This window comes from Notolepis coatsorum (genome assembly GCF_963971535.1).
Source record: "Notolepis coatsorum genome assembly, chromosome: 5".
Classification (NCBI taxonomy): Eukaryota; Metazoa; Chordata; class Actinopteri; order Aulopiformes; family Paralepididae; genus Notolepis; species Notolepis coatsorum.
In genome coordinates this window covers 165,583,450-165,606,949 of record NC_140169.1, presented here as the reverse complement: position 1 = coordinate 165,606,949, position 23,500 = coordinate 165,583,450, and the positions used below count along the sequence as shown (strand labels likewise).

General features: G+C 44.6%; 1 protein-coding gene across 1 annotated transcript in view; it reads right to left on the bottom strand.

The window, feature by feature from the left end:
* Positions 1 to 4,720: 4,720 nt before the first annotated feature.
* LOC311228459 (uncharacterized protein) overlaps positions 4,721 to 23,500 on the bottom strand; it is a gene marked incomplete at its 5' end in the record, with an annotated part of 53,593 nt that continues 34,813 nt past the window's right edge. Inside the window, 2 exons of the mRNA XM_084314366.1 lie at positions 4,721 to 5,015; positions 11,150 to 11,277. Of these exons, the coding sequence (XP_084170492.1) occupies positions 4,954 to 5,015; positions 11,150 to 11,277 (190 nt within the window). The 3' untranslated portion in view covers positions 4,721 to 4,953. The remainder of the gene's footprint in view (positions 5,016 to 11,149; positions 11,278 to 23,500) is intronic.

Here is a 23,500-nt window from a genome sequence, read left to right as displayed (position 1 = left end):
CCCTGACAGCGGTGAATTATCAAGAAATAATTTACCGCTGTTAGGGGCAACCGAGCGCTATTGACCAATCACAATCAAGCATTTTGGCGAATGTTAAAACGTAATAAGTAATGTTAATTACCTGAAATTATTCCATTTGGGGGGTGGGGGGCTGCATATATCGGTATCGGAAATTAAGAGTTGGACAATATCGGTTATCGGAAAAAAAGCCAACATCGAACATCCCCAGATATAAGTTATCACTGAGCGACTGGCTCGGGAGGTAGAGCAGTCGTCTGGCAATCCAGAGGTTCCCGGTTCCATTCCCGCTCAGCGTGTCGATGTGTCCTTGAGCAAGACACTTAACCCCTTTGGATATAAACTCTTGTGTCGGAGACTAAAATTAGATCTATTGTGCCACTAGATTAACCACATACTCTAGTGGGATCTTGGATCAGTTGTGTGAGGTCAAAAAACCTACACCTGTCCATCCCATTAAATGTTTATTTATTTTTTGATCCACTTTTTCTCCTATTTTTCTCCCATCCCAATTCCGTGATTCCAATTCTTCCCTCCCCGGTCTTGAACGTTGCTAGACTATGCCTCCCACTGGTCGGCTGTAGTGAGGATAGAAGCCTTGCATCACGTGTCCCCTCCGGTACACGAGGAGGCAGCCTGTCGCATCTTTTCACCAGACAGCTCGAACTCTCAGTGGCGAGGAGTAACGCGTGGGAGGCTCACGCTGCCCCCGATACTTCCTGTTTCTGCTGTACAGGTGTCACCCAACCGACCTGTCCTCGCTGTCCACAACGTCCAATCCCCACCCACCGGCTTTCCCACCCTCTAACACTTGCCAATTGTGTTAGTATGACGGCCGGCCAAGCCGGTAGCAACGGCGAGAGCTGGGCTCGATACCAGCATCTCCTGCGTTAGTGGTGAGGGCCTTGCCCACTGCGACACTTTATCAAATATTTGTATTTCTTTTTATACACAAAACAAGACGAACACAATACAGTAACGATAACAAGACCTCACAATACCACAATAATAATAACAATGACATTAGCAGTGACAAAAATAATAACATAACATAAAAAAAATCTCTGTAGCTTTGTTATATACAGTATATTCCATTGAATCACTAGTTGCTACACTTATTGTTATGCACGTTAGATGGCAACTTCTTTTTGTTGTACTGTACTTGTGATGTACAATGACAATACATTTGAATCTATCTTTCTATCTAAAACAGAATGTATTTAAGCATTACATCACGCGCAGGAGTGGTTTGTGACCAATAAACCATGCCTAGGGGTGGTCGTTAGGCCCGAGGCGCAGCCGAGGGTAGTTAGACCCCCCTAGGCATGGTTTATTGGTCACAAATCACGACTACAAGTGGTGTAAAGCTTTTATACAACTGCCAGATTCATCCAACCTTATTTCTATACAATAAACACACATTAATCGAAGATTTATTGAAAAAACCATCCGCCAGAAAAAGTAGTTCCCACAACTACAAAAAAGACAAGTTGCCTCCATGTGGAAGCAGCTTGAAGTGCATCCAACCAAACTAACACATCCAACTGTGTATTATTGGAATGATTGAGAGAAGTTGCCTCATGTGGAAGCAGCTTGAAGTGCATCCAACCAACTAACACATCCAACTGTGTATTATTGGAATGATTGATTGAAAATTTTATTACCAGATGCAGAATGGGTACAATACAGTACGGCTCAATACACACAATTGTTAAGGGAATGCAGACCTACTTTCCATAGAACTTCATTCTTAGATGCTTCTATATAAAGTAGGTAAAACAAATTAAAACGTTTTCTTCGCCCTATTTTTTTATTTATTTCTTTTAGCCTAAACTTAACCAGTTGGAAACCAGGGGTACAGTAATAAAATTAGCAATCAACCAATCAATCAATTCAATAGACCATGCTCACTTAAAACAGCGCTGCTTCTCTCTCAGTCTGACTCCCCCGCTGTTGCAGACAGGAGTGTGTGTGTGTGTGTGTGTGTGTGTGTGTCACAGTGTGTGTGTGTGTGTGTGTGTGTGTGTGTGTTTGTGGGTACGCCAGCGTCGGACAGTGTGAGAGTGAACGTTGCAGTCAGTGGGAAGGAAGTAGACATTTAAATCAATCAATTAATCAATCAATCAATCCGCGATTTTTCTTTTGTTCTAGATTGACTCAAGACCCATCAATTACATCATCCAACATTGTTTAAAGGACTAACACATTCCCCTTGACAGAATCGTTTCATATTTAGTCGTTATGGTGCTATCAACATATCCATTTGTTGTCCGCGATCTTGTTTTCTCCCGGAGTGAGCCGGGGAGTGATATGTGATTCGGTTGTGGGCGGGTCCTGAGCCCAGGACCGTGGATTGTTGCCAATAAAGACGTGTAAATGGCCAATCAGAATCGAGAAATTTGCATGCCGTTGTATAAATCGTGCTAATCCTATGATCTTTGACAGTAAAGTGAATATCTGTGTTAAAGTCACCCATTAAAATACATTCTTTCTCCAGCAGTTTGGGACACCAAACATGATGGGTTTAGTCTTAGGGAGACAAATGATGGGTTTAGTCTTAGGGAGACAAATGATGGGTTTAGTCTTAGGGAGACAAATGTCAATCATTAAAATCGCAGCCATATTGACGTCAAGGTCTGGTCTGATAGTAAAATCTAGGTTGGCTCTGATGTAAGCACAGACACCTCGACCGCACCAATTGTGGTATTTCCTAATAAGAGAATAGTTATCAATGTTAATTTTCAGAGTCGCTGATACTAGCATCAAGCCAGGTTTCTGAGAAACAGAAAACACCTACTTGAGCTAGTTAACTCATTGGGCGCCAGAGGGCGCTATGGGGGCTGTTGCGTGCCAGCACTTTGTTCAATGGAGAGAATGCCGTGTTTGCGAGTGCTTAAAATATATGAAATATTATAGCTATGGATCTAATAACGCTGTCGATCGTCAGTGAGTTCCTTCTGGTCAACATGCAAAAAACAGATTGTTTTTTAATCTGTACATTTCCGTGTTATACCGTGGTGAATAAGAGTATAGTTTGGGTGATTCTGAGTAATCACAGGAAAAGACGCGAAAATAGCCCTTTAGTGAAATCCAGTTATCACGTTGTAATTTTTCACCCGATTATCGAATGTTCCTGAAATCAATGCTAGATTATCGTTATTATGTCTCCTCATGTACCCATGAAATGGGGCTTGGGGCTTGGAGCTTGGTGTTTGAAGCGCCCCCCCCCCCCCCCCCCCACCCCCCCCAACGGTAAACAGCACAAACACAGTCCACACAGACAGCTTCGATCGTGGGAGAAAGAAATATCAGATCAACGCAAGATTGGATATATAGTGTCCTTACCTTGTCTCTGATGTAATGCAAAAAAAATAATCCAATTATTTGATCGCCATTCCAAGTACTGGGCGTGGAGGTCCGTCTCACGTTATCCGGCATTGCATATGAACGAGGGGGGGGGGGGGGGGGGGGGGCTAGTTGATGCATCGTTGTAAGCGCTTGTCCTGCCGGAGTTTTTTTTTTTTTTTATCCACTTTTTCTCCCATTTTTCTATATTTTCTCCCATCCCAATTTCGTATCATCCAATTCAACCCTCCCCTGTCACGAACGTTTCTTGCCTCCCACAAGCCGGCTGCAATGTGGACTAAGTCATACATAGCACAAGTCCCCTCCGGTACTTGAGGTAACAGCAGTCGCATCTTTTCACCTGCGCAGCTCGATCTCTCAGTGGCGAGGAGTAACGCGTGGGAGGCTCACGCTGCCCCCGACACTTCCTGATTCTACTGCGCAGGCGCACCAACCGACCTGTAGGAGTCGCTGTCCACAACGCCCGATCCCCACCCATCAGTTTCCCACCCGCTAATACGGCCAATGTGTATTAGTACGGACGACCAGCTAAACTGAAAGCAATGTGGAGCGCTGGGATCGAACAGGCGATCCCAGCGTCTCCGCATTCGTGGCGAGCGCCTTGCCCACTACGCCACGTAGCCGCCCTGCCGGAGTATTTAAACCCCGCCCGCAGGGCTCAGCCCAGAAAACAAACTGCATCGTTTCAAATGGAGTGCAATAGGGGCCGAAGGCGTTAGAGGGCGGTATTGACCGTCTGCCAGCTCAGACACATTCAGAACAGTATGCACAGGCTGCCCCGATGAATTATGAATGGCAATAGCAAATAAAAGAAATAACGATTAAAACCTTTTCTCGTGATTGGCGCTCAAGCGATGGTGAGTTAACCCGACTTTTCTCGTGAATGGCGCCCAATGAGTTAACTAAGAAACAATCTTCAGCAGCAAACTCCTAACATTGAGATGTAAAAGATACAAGCCCTCTTCTGTAAAGGGTTTACCTAAATGCATTAAAGAGTCACCATTTGATTCCGTCGGTGAGACAGGACCCGGGTTGGGCAGCATATTGCCAGATAATAATAAAATCATATAGAATTGTCATATTGTTTAGGGTTGGTGGGCATGTAGGCTGAACTTTCTTGTAGGTAAACAACTTTAATTATTTTCTATAAGAAATTCTTTGGTAAAAATGATACAGCAAAAATTTAAGTACATTTATTTAGAAACTATTCAAAAGAAACTAACACATTTAAACAAAATATAAACGTTTTTTTTTTTTTTTATCTACTTTTTCTCCCCATTTTCTATTTTTCTCCCTTCCCCAATTTCGTATTGTCCAATTCTACCCTCCCCTGTCTCGAACGCTGTTAGGCCATGCCTCCCACAAGCCGGCTGCAATGTGGACGAAGCCTTGCATCACGTGTCCCCTCCGGTACTCGAGGAGGCAGCCGTCGCATCTTTTCACCTGCACAGCGCAATCTCTCAGTGGCGAGGGTCTGCGTGGGAGGGACACGTCGCCCTTGTTGCTTCGGGATTCTACTGCGCAGGCACACCAACCAAATATTTACATTTTAAAAGAACTGGAAATGTTTCACTTTAGTTCCTTCTTCTTACTTTCCTGGTTAATTTCCAACATCTCCAGCTCCGTTTTAGCTGAAAAGGAAAATCAGGTCAATCAAGTACAATCTCTAAAAACACCTTTCCCTGTTAAGCTGTAGCCCTATTTTCAGAAAATCCACCTGAAAGTACATGCCCAAGTAAATGGAAGATTGCTCCACTTCTACAAGGTCAATTAGCATGTTCTTGGTATGTAGGAACATCTATGGACCTATGGGAATGTATTCCCAGTGTCAGAAATATTGTGTCTCTTACTATGCTTGAGTAAATCGTAATGAAACAAAAAGGAAAATATAAATTAAATTTTTTTTGCATCTTTGGCAGTGAATTAAATCTGGATTTAGTCATTTCCTCACGTTTTTACGATAAAAGATTTAGCATTATTCCGATAAATTCTTATTTTATGAATAGTTTTAAAACATCGGTAAACAACCGTAGTGCTGAAAATACACACTTTGACTGCTGTTTTGATAAGGATTAGGGTGTTTACTCTTGGCAACATTTTTAAAGAAAACACAACATTAATTAATACGGTCTGTATTGATCGATTTATGATAAAACTGCAGGGTCCCCCAATTGGGGCACCTTACAGACTATGTGGTTAAAGCAAGAAACATAGTACCATCTATAAAAACACCCTTCCCTTAAAGCAAGAAACATAATTACCATATCTAAAACACATTTCCATTAAAGTAAGAAAAATAAGCCACACATTGCCTCCAAAAACAAGATAACCACCATTTGAATCTCTTATAAAAAATTATTGCTGGAATGAAAGTAGAGCACATCATGGAAAACTCATTGATTTGAGAAGGGCTACCCTCCCTCTTAATAGAATAGAAGTACTTTATTGATCCAGAGGGAAATTCAGCACCACAGATCGCTCACAATGAACATACAGGTAGTGAAAAAAAAAAAAAAAAATAAGAACAAGAGTAGTCAGATATATACATTCATAAATATGTATATACATTCTAAAATATACAGTCCAAAAATATACAATAATACAGTAAAAATAGACAGTAAAATGTACAGGAAGTTATACTGTTACTCTGTGCTCAGTGAGGCGTTAATAGTCTGATGGCTGTTTGTAGGAAGGACTTCCTGTGATGTTCAGTGCTGCATGTTGGGAGTCTGAGTCTAGCACTGAACGTGCTCCTTCTATCGGCTAAGTCCGTGTATAGTGGGTGGGAGGGGATGTCCATGATGGCGTGGAGCTTAGCAAGACTCCTCCTCTCTGACACCACCGCCAGAGAGTCCAACTACACCCCCACCACGTTATTGGCTTTCCTCGTTTCCTGACCACCTTTTCCAGCCTGTTCACATCCCCCGCTCTCAGTCCGCTGCCCCAGCAGGCCACTGTATACGAGAAGGCGTGCGCCACCACTGACTCGTAGAACATCCTCAACATCCTTGTACAGATGTTGAAGGATCTCAGCCTTCTGAGGAAGTAGAGGCGGCTCTGGCCCTTCTTGTAGAGTGCCTCAGCGTGTTTTGACCCGATGATCGGTTGTTTTGGACTTTGTTAGTCAATTAGTAGCTTTAATTTACTGAAGAATGGTGAGCACATCTCTGGTCAGAAGTAAATTCAAAAGATGTTCTTTTGCATGATGGGGGGGCAGGGGGGGTTACAAAGGATTCATCAATACCACCTTTTCACCTGGATACCAGTTCTAGTACTAAACCTTCAGTATAAACAATGGTATAGGGGTGCAGCGTCACTATGACAATGCACCAGTGCCACCATTTTACTGAAATTATGTTTTTAAGTTGCAGGAAATGACAGCTTTCTTTATTGCAAATGTTTTTGCCTCCCACCACCTCCTAGTTGAGACTAGGCCAGGGTGGAAAACCGTGTGGAAAGTAGATACTGATCCATCGCATTTACTGAATACTATATACTCGTAGACCATGAGCTTGGGGGGGTCACTGGACAAGAATTATGTTACATGGTTCTTGGCATTGGATTTTAGCATTGGGGAAATGCACATGAGCACACACACCACTGCTCCCCAGAACTGGAATATATAACCATCAAGTGTCGTCCTTTCTTCCTCCCGAGGGAGTTAACGGCGATCGTCCTGATCGGAGTGTATATTCCACCGCAAGCCAGCAACAAGGTTGCGCTCTCCAGACTACACGACGAGGTAAATAGAATACAAGTGGCTAACGTTAACGCCGCCATTTTGGTGCTGGGAGATTTCAATAGCGCCAATCTGAGAAAGGTATTACCTGACTTCTATCAGCATGTGACTTGCAACACCAGAGGCGGTAACATCCTAGATCACTGTTACACGCAATTTAAAGGTGGCTACAAGGCTCATTCTGATAGTGGCTTTGGTAAATCAGATCACGCATCAATTTTTCTTTCACCAAAGTACAAACAGAGAATTAAAAGTACTCCCGTAGTCTCGCGAGAGGTGCAGAAATGGGATGTGACGTCAGAGGAGACGATCCGGTCAGTGTTTCACCACACAGACTGGATTGTGTTCCGCGACACAGATAACATTAATGTCTACACGGAGACAGTGCTGGACTATGTTTGTACTAGGGTGAAAGAAACAATCCCCACTACCAAAATGAAAGTTTACCCAAATCAAAAACCCTGGGTAGACAAATCCGTCCGTGAAGCTCTGAGAGAGCGCACCAAAGCATACAATGACGGCCTAGTGGCAGGCAACATGAATGACCACAAGGTGGCGCAACACAACGTAAGGAGGACAGTGTCAGAGGCCAAACGGCGCTACAGGGATAAAATTGAACTCCAGTTTGAACAAGCTGACTCTAGAGCTATGTGGCAGGGGCTCAAAACGATGACAGACTACAAAGGCGCCTCCCTCAAACTGAACAGTGACATCTCCTTAGCAAACGACCTCAATACCTTCTATGCGAGGTTTGATGCTGGTAATAACAACACCAGCTCACAAGCCTCGGCAATGGGGGGGGGGGGGTCGGCTGCTGATGGAGGCGCAGTGTTCAGGGTAACAGAGCATGAGGTGAGGCGGACCTTTAAAAAAGTGAATATCAGGAAGGCAGCAGGTCCGGACGGCATCCCCGGCCGCGTCCTAAAAGTCTGTGCCGACCAACTGGCCCCAGTATTCACTGACATATTTAACCTGTCCTTAGAACAGGCTGTCATCCCCACCTGCCTGAAGAAGTCCACTATTATCCCTGTACCCAAAAAATCCAAGCCTGCTTGCCTCAACGACTACCGCCCTGTAGCTCTCACCTCCATAGCCATGAAGTGCTTTGAGAAGCTAGTAAAGGGCTACATCTGCTCCTCCCTCCCCATCAACATGGACCCCCTGCAATTTGCATACCGCCCCAACAGGTCCACGGAGGACGCCATATCCCATATGCTGCACACAGCAGCATCACACCTGGACAAGAGGCAGGGGAACTATGTGAGAATGCTATTCATCGACTACAGCTCGGCATTCAATACCATAGTCCCCTCCATACTCATAGCCAAGCTCAGGGACCTGGGCTTGGGCTATGACCTCTGCCAGTGGGTCTTGGACTTCCTGACTGGCAGACCCCAGGTGGTGAGAGCAGGCAACTGCACCTCCTCATCCATCACCCTCAACATAGGGGCCCCCCAGGGCTGTGTTCTGAGTCCCCTCCTCTACTCCCTGTACACACACGACTGTGTGGCTCAGCGGAGTAGCAATACAATCGTCAAATTTGCTGACGACACAGTGGTGGTGGGCCTGATCTCTGCCAACGACGAGAGGGCCTACCTGGAAGAGGTCAAGGTCCTGGCGGGATGGTGCCAGGAAAACAGCCTCTCCCTGAACGTCAGCAAAACAAAGGAGATGATTGTGGACTTCAGGAGGTCGGGGGTCAAGGACTACAGCCCCCTCAGCATCGACGGGGCACCGGTTGAGAGAGTCAACAGCTTCAAGTACCTCGGAGCCTACATATCCGAGGACTTGACATGGACCACACACATTAACAGTGTGGTGAAGAAGGCACGACAACGCCTCTACTTCCTCAGGCGCCTAAGGAAGTTCCAAGTCAGCCAGAAGATCCTTAAGAACTTCTACTCATGTACAATAGAGAGCATCTTGACCGGCAACATCACCTCCTGGTTTGGGAATAGCACTGCACAAGACCAAAGCAGACTACAAAGAGTGACACGTTCAGCCAAACGCACAATTGGAGGGGGGCTCCCCACCCTCCAGAACATTTACTACAAGCGTTGCAAGGGCAAGGCTAAGAGAATCATTAAAGACTCCAGTCACCCGAACAACTGCCTCTTTGAACTGCTGCGGTCAGGCAAGCGATACCGGAGTCTCAAGGCGAGCACAGAAAGACTCAGAAGTAGCTTCTATCCCCAGGCCATCAGGCTGCTAAACGAACAATGAATGAACACTACACAACAACAACCACCAAACGCACATAGCACACACATCCACACGCACACACTCACTTTAAACAAACACACTGTAGCACCCACTCCACACACTTTATAGCACACACCCACTTTAAACAAACACACTGTAGCACCCACTCCCCACACTTTATATTTATGGATGAAGGATTGCACTACAACTCGTACACCTTACTGTAAATTGTACCTAAAATTGTACCTCATCCCATTTCTGCTTTGCACTAGATAGTACTGTACATTAGTACACTGCATAGTATTGTGTATTGTATATTATATGGTAACTCAGAACATTGTACATATGTCTATACCGAACACTGTGACCTCATTTTCTTCTTCTAAATTCATGCTATATTATGTTATTATGTTATTTGATACTATCTTGTCTAGCACAGTCTCTGGAGCGTAACAGTAAGAAGCATTTTGTATGAAAGTATTCTGTACTTCTGTATGACAACTATTAAAGAACTTGAACACCACTCATGCGGCAACCGCTAAAACAACCACATAAACAAAATGTCACTTTAAAAAATAGAAAGTCACTTTAAAAAGGAAGGAGGTACTAATAGTATAGTTTAGATTAGGGCTGTCAGTTTATCGCGTTAATTAGATTAATTAATTATACAGCAAATTATCGCGTTATGAAAATTAACTCAAAATTAATTACAATTTTTATTTTTATTTTTTTAATACTATTTTTTTTATCTCATTCATTCCATAAGAATGTAGAATACACATTTACAGATTTCTTTTTTAATATGGTCCATTTGCATGTTCTTGGTATCTGATTCTAGGGACATCTATGAATCTCAGGGAATGTATTCCCAGTGTCAGAAATACTGTGGGCTAGATTCACAAAGAATGGATTGCACGGTGCAAGTTGCACCCTTACTTACAATTCATTATGAATTGAAAATGGGGGACCCTGATGTAAACAAGATGAAAGTCTTTCTCTGGTCTGCATCCTCTTAACAGTTGTGTGTATTGAGCCATACTGTATTGTACCCATTCTGCAATCTGTTAATAACATTTTCATTCAATCAATCAATTTGTGATTGAACATTTTATTTTGAGTAAATTGTAATGAACCAAATGAGAATATCAATACATCTTTTTTTTTATCTTTGACTGTGAATAACACCATGCTCAAATTGACCAGACCTGAAAAATCTAAGCAAATTAATAGATGGAAGATGATTAAACAGAAGGTTTTGTAGATACAGTACTGAATTCTGCCATCCGGACACATGCAATTTGAAATATGATTATAGAATATAGAATATCAGGCATAAAATAGTTATGCGATTAAAATGCGATTAATTAGATTAATTAATTACAAATCCTGTAATTAATTAGATTAATTTTTTAAATCGCCTGACAGCACTAGTTTAGATACATTAAGAGTTAAAATCGTAAATTGTATAGTAGTGTATATAGGAACCAGTTTCTCAGGAACTTGTCTTTTTTTACCATGCATATCTTGTCTTACCTATTACATTTTTTCTATGTTTATTGTTTTCTATGCCTATTTTTATTATTGTATTTTGCACAATCAATGCGGGCATGACCACCCGCATTTCACTGTATGCCCTGGTATGTATGTGACAAATAAACCTCTTGATTCTCCAACACTGACAAATAAACCTCTTGATTCTTGATTCTCCAACACAGATACCCTAGTTTAACCCGGTATCGGACCGATCCCTACATTTACCCCCACGATTTTCGCCCCCAAAATAGATTGGAATTAAATCTAAACGTACTTTTCTACTATTCGTACCTTCCAAAGAGCTAGCCTGGGCGTCTGCAAGCGACTGCTTAACTTCTAAAATCCGGCTGTCCAGGTCCTTCACCCTCTCTGCCACTTCACAGACATCTTTTGGAGTGGTCCTCAGCCCCCTCGTTTCTCTGAAAGACACATGGATATGTCCTTAAACTACATGGTTCAACATCTGGATTTCTCCCAGTTTCCCATTTTTGGTCCATCACTACTGGGTATGTAGTGATTATTTATTTAAAATCTTTTGGACTTTTTGTGTTGTTCTTGATTTATTGTGATGTTTCTTCTTGACTTGTTTAAAGAAGACGTGTCCGGCCCATAGGGACATTAACGCGTGTTGCCGGGCCTTACAAATAAATTTGATTTATTAGGGCTGTCACATTATATTTGAATTTAATTTCGAATTTACATAAAAACACCAGATTCAAACGTGAAATTCGAAGTTGAAAAAAATTATAAACAGACTGTGCCTTTAAGACGGCACGGTGGGTTTTGCGACATGCTGCCATAAAGTGTTGTTGTTGCCGGCAGTTGACGCGAGTGTTTGAATGTCTACTGGTCCGGTGAGTTATTATACACAATATTGGCGACGAGGATTATGGATTCTTTACGCTCACCTCTCTCTCCGTCCCTCGCCCTGCCTGGCGAGCCACCAATTCCATGGATTTGCTGGCTGGAATCTTTTTGACACGTTCTTAATAGCCATCAGGCTAGCCGAGAGCCCTGCTAATACACAACCTGGGCAATGAGGGACAACGGATTTTTCGGACTCTCGGAAATACACCTAATTATGGGGATTGTATCACGCTGCTGTCTGGTCATTTCTCTGATACACACGTGCCGCAGGGATGAGTTCGAATTTTCAAATAGTCGTGCCAGTCTCCACATTCGATTTTTTTTTTTTTTTTTTTTTACTTTCTTTTTTAGCGTTTATCGCTTTTCTGGTCAAGCATGACCGACAGTTGTAGGGTGAAACGGGAGAGAGAGCAGGGGGAGACATTCGGCAAATGACGGCGAGTCCGGGAATCGAACTCGGAGTCAACCAGATCCGTGACGCAGCACGGAGTCCCGCGACGCAGCGCGGTAACATGGTGTGCTACTGGAGCACCCCACATTCGATTTTCACGTCAGTCGAAAAATATATTATATAATAAAAAAAATTATTATATAAAAATGTTTAATAAAAAAACGTTTCTTTCGGTGGCAGGACTTATCCTTAACTCATTGACTGGAAGGGATTAGCCTTATCCTGTAGTAGCTACCGCCACCGCTGTAAACGATGGGAGTCGCTCACCTTGTTTGCAGGGCTATAACTATATAAATATTATAGCTATGGATGCAATTAGGGATGACCTTCGATTTTTTTTTGGAATTCGAAGCTTCGGGGCCGAGATTCTATTTTAATTCGAAGCTTCGAGAAAAAAAAAATATATATATATATATATATATATATATATATATAATTCTTTTTTATTATTTATTTTTTTATTTTTGTTATGTTGTGGGACTTGTACAGCACAACTTTGTCAGTGCTGTAAAGTTTAAACCTTTTAAAATCTTAGACAAACACTTTGCTTTCATGAAATATTGTAAGCCGTCATTTGAGGCTTTATAAAAGCAGCATAATGAACACAAATCTGTCAGTGCTGAGTCCGACCTCATCTTAAATAACAAACAGCATTGCAAAGAGAGGCAGAGTTGATTTAGCAAAAAAAAAAAATCATTTTTTTTTTTACATAATCAAATTGTATTTTCATATTCGAATCCCATGCCCATCGAACGAAGCTTCGAAGCTTCAAAGTATTTAAGACAGCCCTAGATGCAATACTATGGCCCATTTGATATCGAGTATCTATCGTTCAAGATGTGAAAAAAGGAATATTTTTTCCATCGATACATTCCCGTTTTATACCGTGGTGAATATAAGTATGGGTTTAGAGCGGTTTAGGGTCATTCCTGGGAGGCTAGTAATAGGCTGCAACGCATATTACGGCAATAACGGCATTTGTTAGCATACGCTGATCAGGGCGATGGCTATGAAAAAAATGCACAACCAAGCTGAAATTTACGATAGATTGCTCTTACCTGTGGCCAGTGAGATTCCAAAAAGAATATTCCAATTATTTGATTGGACATAACCATAACCCACCACAGCATAATGAATCGGGGGTCCCGAAAGGTATTCAATGTGATCGGGTGAAGCTCTTGATCCAGGCTACTAGAAATGTTCACCCGGAGGACTTTCATCGACGCACAGAGAGATAAACAGAATCTCAAAGGGAGTGCAACATCGGCCGCATACCACCAGGCGGCATTCATTCATTTTCATCCATCCAACCTGATGTTATCGTTGGGAATGGGTCTGAGCTCGCAAAAGGGCAAATACTGCAGTCTATAGTCTCCCGGATGGTATTGCACATAATTGGATTGGCTGGGACTGTGCATCAAAAAAATAAGTCCGGTCCAGGTTTTACTTCTCGGGCATGCAGCTGGATACTATTGCATCGAGTCCCCCCACTGGGAGCATCGTGGATCATTGTGTGAAGCAAACCATTCTTATTTAATACATTTTTATATTTAGAGGCAGCCTAATTTTCATAGCCTAATTGATCTAAAATATGCACATGCTACTGTTTGTTTATTAAAACCGGTTGATAGACCAATGCAATGCTGTTATTATAGACTACGATGGTGAATAATGATGTCATTTTGATTTATTGTCGGTCAGCTGAGCCGATCAACGTTCGGAAGGATTATCTGAAGTAGGGGTGGACGGTATAAACGGTATACGGTATAAACGGTATGAATTTGCTCTACGGTATGGATTTTGACTATACCGAGTAACCGGTAGGGCAGCTCTAAAATAGCAATGACGTCATGTAACCACAGCGCGACTATTTCAATCGCATTTGCCCCTAAAAATAGATCGAATTAGTCATAGATAATAGATATGTGCAAACTGGAAAAAGTTATTTAGGAGGCTTCGCGCAGTGGGCGCACTGGGCGTGTCAACACGCAATTGTCATTTCATAATAAACACATATCACCGCGGCGCACAGCAAGTTTCAATTTCAGTTCCTGGCATTTTTAACCAGTGGAGAAAGGTAAGAGATCTTACCTATCGTTTTTCTTATATGAATTATTCTACGTTAATAAAACATACCTGGTGATCAACTACAGTTTGCTGTAAACATTATGATATGTGTGTAGTGTTATGATAACGACGGGAGGACGGCTGCTGCAGCAGTGGATTTGCGAAATAGCATGCAGCTGCAGAGCCGCAGAGCCAGTGGCTCTTTCAGGTCTGGTCACAGGCCCGCTCGCGTGTTGCTTAAAGGACGACTCCACTTTTTTTGGAAATTAGCTTATTTAACATCTTCCCTGGAGTTAGACAAGAAGATGCATACCTTTTTTGTCTCTGTGCGTGCATTTTAGCTTTGGGAATAGACGCTCCGTTAGCATAGCTTAGCTTCATCACTGGAAGTGGGGGAGGACAGTAGCCTTACAGTGCCTTACAGTGTATTGCAAGGTCTGACATTGACCAAACTTGATATGCATGACCTTGGTGGGCTCTAGGTCAACTCCTGAAAAGGGGGTCAATGTCAGACTTTGCAATCAAAGTTAGGGGGCTAATAACCCTTGCCATAATTTCAGTGCGCCCCCTAACTTTTGATTGCAAGGTCTGACATTGACCCCCTTTTCAGGAGTTGACCTAGAGCCCACCAAGGTCATGCATATCAAGTTTGGTCAATGTCAGACCTTGTAATACACTGTAAGGCACTGTAAGGCTACTGTCCTCCCCCACTTCCAGTGATGAAGCTAAGCTATGCTAACGGAGCGTCTATTCCCAAAGCTAAAATGCACGCACAGAGACAAAAAAGGTATGCATCTTCTTGTCTAACTCCAGGGAAGATGTTAAATAAGCTAATTTCCAAAAAAAAGTGGAGTCGTCCTTTAATGACAGCGGAAGAGTGCAAGGGCGCTTCCGCATTCTTCGCCGCGCATGCGCATGAGGTCCTCGCTTAGTTCAGACGCCCCATTCAACACGGTGAATCCCAAACTCGATACTCCGTTAAGCTCCAGAGAGAGAGGCTGAAAACCGCCAGTTCTTGCCCGACGGATGGGAGCCGAATCGGGATCCGAGTTTTCTGATGAATAGCCCCAAAACATGGAGGTCGCGATTCGCGAACGGCGCCGGCTTCGCTGACCAGAGCTCTCTCAGATTCAAAATTGCAGCCTGGAACATACATGTTTCGGAACCAATGTGTAACTAGACAGTTACAATATAACATTTATATTAATTAACCCAGTTAATGCCTTAAGAGAAAGAGTCTGGTGGTCAATTACTACGGAAATGTTGTGTCTTACTAATAATAACTAATTCCGCGGTCAATATAAGTCTCTGTGATACTTTCTGAATATGATTTGGGAATGGGCAGGGTTATATTAGAAGAAAGACAGTGTAAACAATATAATTAACTCTGAATATAATAATGACGAAAAATAAACAGGGTAGTGCTCCTTGTTGTGTATCCTGTTTATTTTTCGTCATTATTATATTCAGAGTTCCCACACAGTGTATAGTTTGATTGATTGATTGAAAAGTTTATTAACAGATTGCAGAATACACTCCAAATACAACTCCAAAACGTTCATGTAAACATGTTGTGACCTGTGTATTCACCACGTGGAGAAATAAAAAATAATTGAATTAGACAATTACGTTTTATAAGCAAATATACTTGCCCAACCACTACTGTATGAGCGCAGCCAGTGATTTCAACGTGACGGCGTGTTTGTTTACATTCTCATTCATTCAAAAGATCCGAACCGATTGAAGTTTATGGATACCATGACTTGAAATCCTCTTACCTTGACGAATAAAAGCCTCCCCAATTTAGAAAACAGTAATCCAATGGCTGGTATTGATAATATTACTACTAACGCTCGGAGCTAACCAGCAACCGGACACTCAAGCAGAATACGAGAGCAATGACTTCCTTTCTGGGGGGGGTTTCAAAATAAAAGAGCGACGTCTATAGCAGCGAAAAACGTTTATTTTGTACATTATCTAACGTTAACACGAACCTAAACTAACTTTAGGTTAGTTGTAACGTTAGTTTAGGTTCGTGTTAACGTTAGATAATGTACAAAATAAACGTTTTCCGCTGCTATAGACGTCGCTCTTTTATTTTGAAACCCCCCAGAAAGGAAGTCATTGCTCTCGTATTCTGCTTGAGTGTCCGGTTGCTGGTTAGCTCCGAGCGTTAGTAGTAATATTATCAATGCCATTGGATTACTGTTTTCTAAATTGGGGAGGCTTTTATTCGTCAAGGTAAGAGGATTTCAAGTCATGGTATCCATAAATTTCAATCGGTTCGGATCTTTTGAATGAATGAGAATGTAAACAAACACGCCGTCACGTTGAAATCACTGGCTGCGCTCATACAGTAGTGGTTGGGCAAGTATATTTGCTTATAAAACGTAATTGTCTAATTCAATTATTTTTTATTTCTCCACGTGGTGAATACACAGGTCACAACATGTTTAAACTTTACATGAACGTTTTGGAGTTGTATTTGGAGTGTATTCTGCAATCTGTTAATAAACCTTTCAATCAATCAATCAAACTATACACTGTGTGGGAACTCTGAATATAATAATGACGAAAAATAAACAGGATACACAACACAACAAGGAGCACTACCCTGTTTATTTTTCGTCATTATTATATTCAGAGTTAATTATATTGTTTACACTGTCTTTCTTCTAATATAACCCTGCCCATTCCCAAATCATATTCAGAAAGTATCACAGAGACTTATATTGACCGCGGAATTAGTTATTATTAGTAAGACACAACATTTCCGTAGTAATTGACCACCAGACTCTTTCTCTTAAGGCATTAACTGGGTTAATTAATATAAATGTTATATTGTAACTGTCTAGTTACACATTGGTTCCGAAACATGTATGTTCCAGGCTGCAATTTTGAATCTGAGAGAGCTCTGGTCAGCGAAGCCGGCGCCGTTCGCGAATCGCAACCTCCATGTTTTGGGGCTATTCATCAGAAAACTCGGATCCCGATTCGGCTCCCATCCGTCGGGCAAGAACTGGCGGTTTTCAGCCTCTCTCTCTGGAGCTTAACGGAGTTTCGAGTTTGGGATTCACCGTGTTGAATGGGGCGTCTGAACTAAGCGAGGACCTCATGCGCATGCGGGGCGAAGAATGCGGAAGCGCCCTTGCACTCTTCCGCTGTCATTAAGCAACACGCGGCCCGCTCAACAGCGCCCCCCCCACCAAACGGCTGAACGACCTGAAAGAGCCACTGGCTCTGCGGCTCTGCAGCTACATATGCTTCTAGCAAAATCCAGCCCCGCTGTTTGCAATGGAAGCAGCACGGAGTCTCGACTCGGGACTTATTTTATTTGGAATATAATGACTTTATACGCAAAAGTAGCCTAGTTTTAAGTTAAAATATTATAAATCTACATGCCTTGAGGATGTCACTTTATATGGCCTGCCTATTAGGCAAAAAAAATTATTCTAACGGAAACACTGATACCGTGATATATACCGTTACCGTCTATGCTTAAAATTATACCGTGATATAAATTTTAGACCATACCGTCCACCCCTAATCTGAAGTGCCTATTTATGTGCAATACCCTTTGATTTTAATGATCCATTCTATTAACCCTTTAATCATCAATGACGTGTTAAGACGTCATTCTCCGCCATGCGTAATCTGCCAATGACGTCGTACAGCGTCTTTGAGATCAATATTTCAAATTTCTGTCGTGGCAATCATATTTCACCCACAGAGACTTGACGGGTGCTGTAGATCTCCTCTCAACGCTCCAACGGTTCAAGACCGCCACCTGGTGGCCAATCGGCGAGTTGCCAAACCCGGAAGTGAGCGGCCGGAAGTGGTGCTCACCCATATTTCGGACTCCATCTCGACACACTGGACATGGATCCGTTGCCATAACTCGATAAACAACATGATTGGACGTATATTAGTATTATACAATCTGGAACTGGACCAACTAGATCGACATCCCATAATAACGATCTTTTTGCTCCAGTAGCATCCCCCATCGCTACGAGGAAGCTGCGGTGAGTTTCAGCGTGTTTGATTATTATTATCCATATAAACTGCTCTGATCTATATATCACCCATACTACATAAATGATTTAACGTCGGCCACGGACTTATATAACTCACGTTCTATGAATTACTGCAGAAAACGATAAAAACATATTTATACTCTGGACGGTATTTTAGTATGAATGAAAAAGTAAAACGTTCCTACACCCTGAACAATAGCTAATCGTTGAATGGGCCATAGTAATGTCAATTTAGCAATACAATTTAAAAAGTTATAGCCCTGCAAAGTAGGTGAACATCTCCATAGACAAATAGAGCTGGCAGTGATCAAACATTGATGGATATAAGCATGGCAGAGAAAGGGTTAAAAAGAATAGCTGAATTTAACTGAAACTGAACATTTTAACTGAATTTAAACTGAAACAGAAAATAACAATTTACTTTCGGATTTTCGAATATTCGGTCTTAACTCATTCTGTGCCAATCACGAGAAAAGGCGGGTTAACTCGCCAACCATTCAGCGCCAATCACAACCTCTCAGAGTTGTAAGGTCTAGACTCTAGAGGATAGAGGAATGTTCGGATACTCAGTCTGATTCAATGAAGAATAAAGGGACTCCACGTACAGAAGCCAGTCCTTGTAAATCCAACGATCAGCAGCAAAAGCAATAACTGTAATCCAATGCTCGATAGCAAACGATGATAGCTAGCCAGCCTCTGTCCATGAGGCCAGCCCGAGTGTAATCCTCACGAGGTTAAATCCCAACCGATAGTGGAAATCAACGAGGCTCTTCTCCGGGTAACACGTTCCAAATCAATATAATCCAACCAGTAATGGTTCTGCAATCGCCGCCGCTGGTTCTCCTGTGCACATGTCCAACGGTTCTCCGACTAGGCCTCCTCGGGTACTGGCAACGTATTTAGGCCACGCACCCTGGCTAAGGTTCACTAGCTAACACGAACGAACCGTTAGGTAATGCTACACACGAACGAACTGTGGTTGCACGATATACAATAATGAACGACTATTTACTTCACATTAAACTAGGTCGAACTTGACGTTACTGCATTAAACTCTGACACTTTACTATTCTATTCGCACGTGTTCTCAACGCACGGTTGCTCACTTCACTACCCGCTGACTCGGGATGAACTTGATGAACGAAGTGCTGCTGTGCGCACCTGCGCCGTATATATACTTAAGTGATTATCTAGTCCCAAACCTCAGTTCTTGTCTGGAATCAATACGCTGTGTCCGGGCATGTTACGACATGCCTGAGCTTGTCTTTGAACCTGACGTTGGGGGCTGGCGGGCTGGCGCCTAGGGCGCTATCCAATAAGGAGAGCGAATATTCCTATGGTTCGAACGCCGGTTTAAAGGGATATACCGTGTATATATAAATAATATACAATGTATATAAAACAATAAATGTAGATTCTCAGCTTTAATCTGGCCCTTCACAACAGCCGCCTCCTAATTAGTCTGCACCTAATTAGTTAAGGGAGACAGATTAATAGTCCAGTCAACTGCTCAATATCTGTTGTGAGGAGTAGGGCAATCTACAAAGTCAGTGGGTCATGATCGTCATCAGGGGAGTCAGGGAGCTCTGGCAACTCCATCAGCCTCGCCACAGGTCGGGTGTAGGTCCGCCCTTGGACAATAACTTCTGCCGCTCTGACCTTCCCGTCGGCACCAGTGATCACTTTGCTTACGCGGCCGGCCGGCCACATAGCTCGGGGTAGTGACTGGTCTATGATCATAACGACTGTGTCCACTTGTAAGTTGTCTCTGTCCTTTACCCACTTCTGACGGGTTTGGAGGGACGGTAGGTAGTGGAGGAGGAAACTGTTCCAAAACTGGTCAGCCAATATTTGACTGTACCTCCACATTCTTCGGCCGTTCGCTTCTTCAGGTCTGTACACCGTCTGTGGAAGAGCAGGGTCCAGCCGCCCCATCAAGAGAGTGTTGGGGGTGACTGGGTCGACGTCTGCTACATCACTTGAGACGTACCCGAGGGGCTTTGAGTTCAATACTCCCTCGATCTCCGTGAGGACTGTCGTGAGGACTTCTTCCGCCACGGTCTGGGCCCCAAGCACGGCGTACAGAGCTGTCTTTATGGAACGTACTTCTCTTTCCCAGGTTCCCCCGAAGTGAGGGGCGTTCGGGGGGTTAAACTGGAATTCGACCTGACAGGGAGCGAGGTGGGTCTTAAGTTCTGGGCCCATGGCCTGGAAGCTCTCTCTCAGTTCTCTTTCTCCGCCTTTGAAGTTTGTCCCTTGATCAGACAACAAAGTAGACGGTTTCCCTCTTCGTGCTGTGAATCTCCGGAAGGACATGAGAAATGAATCCGTGGTCATGGTCTGCAGGAGTTCTATATGCACTGCTCGGGTGGTCATGCACTTGAATACAATGCCCCACCTCTTCTCTGACCCTCTTCCTTTCTTAACGTAGAGCGGGCCGAAACAGTCCACGCCTGTGGAGTGGAAGGCCTTCTCGCCGAGTCGGAGGCGGCAGGTCGGCCATCATGGGTATACTGGGCTGTGCTCGCCACCTGCGACAGTCTAGACAGGTCCGCTGGAAGCAACGTACTGCTTCTCTTCCTTGCAGTATCCAGTAACGACGTCGGATCTCAGCGAAGACTCTCTCTGCCCCAGCGTGGTGCACATCCTTGTCGTATTTCTTTATGATGAGCTCCGTGACCTTGTGTCGACTGTTGAGGACGATAGGTTACTTGACGTCATCCGTTAAGTCCGGGGCCCGTCTCAGACGACCACCCACCCTGATGAGGCCATGGGTGTCGCGCTCAGGGGCCAAGTGGAGCAGTCTGCTGTCTGAAGGGATTGGCTTTGTTCCCTGCAGGCAGTCTAGCTCATCTGGAAACGAGTCTCTTTGGGCTCGCTGTAGCAGAAGGAGTTCTGCCTCTGCGTAGTTCGATACATCAAGGTCTGTAGTGGGGGGAACCTCAGGGTGGTGCCACAAGAATGTTTTTATCTGCACACTCTTAAGGGTTAGGCAGTCGTCTATGTTAGGGTCAGTGGGGACTGGGATGTGCGTCAGCCCACAGAACATAGATTTCTTGATCTCTGCCTCCTCTTGACTAGCCTCCCGTGGGGTGGGGGTAGGCCACTCCTCCTCCGGGAGCTTGAGGAACTCGGGGCCATCACTGTAGATATTGGGACGTGTGAGGTCATCTAGGGACATCCCCCGTGTGATGACGTCGGCTGGGTTCTGTTTGGTGTCAACGTACCTCCAGCACGCTGATCCTACCAGGTCTTGAATCTCTGTGACTCTGACTCCCACAAAGACCTTGTATCTACAAGAATCGGACTGGATCCATGCGAGTACGGTCATGGAGTCTGACCACAAGATTGTTCTTTGCACCGTGATGGTGAGTTCACGTTGTATCAACGTGGCGAGTTGCGCGCCTACCAGAGCTGCGCAGAGCTCTAGACGCGGGATCGATTGTTGCTTGCGGGGGGCTATTCTTGAGCGAGCCAGGATGAAGGCTGTGTGTACTTCTCCTCCCTCCTCTCGGGCCTGCAAGTAAGCCACCGAACCGTAGGCTACTTCCGAGGCGTCACTGCAGGTCCATCTGGCACGTCTCCAGCCGCACTGTGGGTGGGAAGTAGCTCCGGCGTATGTTCACATTTTGGAGCGAGCTGAGTTCTCTCTCCCACTCTCTCAAGCTAGGTGGTCGGGTATGGGGTCGTCCCAGCCCTGTTCCTTGTCCCACAGCTCTCGCACAAGCATCTTCGCCCGAGTGGTGTAAGGTAGGATACACCCCAGCGGGTCGTATTGGCTTGCGAGTGTTCTGTATACGCTCCGTCTAGTGGTCGGTAGAGGGGTCGACCTTCCCTGCTCCGGGGTCAGGGGTGTGTGCTTGTAATGGAGTGAGTCTGTTTTGAAGCGCCAGACGAGGCCCAATGTCATTTCCTGTGCTTCACCTGGGGTGGTCGCCATCCAGGTCTCGCTGCTTGCTGCCTTTGTCTCTGGGGAGAGGCTGCAAAGTACTTGAGGGTCACTGCTGGCCCACTGCCTAAGATCGAAGCCGCCTTTGATCAGTGAGGCGCGGAGCTTGAGCAGGAGGGCTTCGGCTTCTTCTTCGAGACGCTTTGTAGACAGTTGTCCACGTAGAAACTCCTCTCTACGCTTTGTCTGACCTCCTCGTCAGCTTCAGGGTCTTCTGTCACATGTTTTTGTAGTGCGAACGTAGCACAGCATGGGCTGCATGTGGTGCCGAAGGGGAGGACCTCCCATTGGTAGATGGATGGTTGCTCATCGTTGATCCTCTCTCTCCATAGGAACCGCAGCAGGGGCTTGTCCTCCTCCACTAGTCGCACCTGCAGGAACATCCCTTTGATGTCGCCGCTGATGGCCACCTTGTCTTGGCGGAAACGTAGTAGTACGCCGAGGAGGGAGGGGCTGAGTGTCGGGCCGGGCAAGAGTTCTTTATTCAGGTTCTGTAGTCCGATCTGGTAGCTGCAGTTGAATACAATGCGGTTCTTGCCGTTGTGGTGGACCTTGTGGTGGGGCACGTACCAGGATTCAGTCGTCTGGTCGGCCTCTTGATTGTCAATTTTCTTGATATGTCCCGCTGTGATCAGTTTGTCGATCTCAGCGCGGTACACAGTGGCTTGAGTGGGGTCCTTGGCTAGACGCCGCTCGGTGTTCAGTAGATAGCGTTCTGTCGCTTCTTTTGAGGCGTGGAGGGTGGGCATCCCCTCTCGCCTCAAGAGTGGAGTTGCGTATCTCATCACTCCGTCGACCTCGACCCTCTTTGTCTTCTGCTCGAGGAGAGCTATGGCATAAGTGTCTTCCTTTGAACTAACTAGTTTCTTTTCGTTCTTAAAGGGCATCGCGTCTAATGTCCATAGCCTCTCGACGTGCTGCAAGAGGGTGGTGTCGTCTTCGTTTATCCTCGTGTAGAGGCAGCGAGTGGCTGTCGGTCGGTTAGAAGACCCGGAGAGGGGGCCTTGTAGTGTCCAACCCAGGCGGGTCTTGACCGCTGCTGGACAGCCTCTGGGCCCGATGTGGACCTGGTCTGTTGGGACGATGAGGTGTGCGTGGTCGGATCCAATGAGCAGGGTCGGGGTGGCGTCGTCGATGGGCGGTATAGGTAGTTGACGTAGGTGTACGTATTTCTCCGTCAGCTGTGTGATGGGGTAGGTATACCGTGACAGACCTATGTCGTGGCTGGTGAAGGCCTTAGTGATGCTATACCGCTTCTCGGGCTGCTCGAC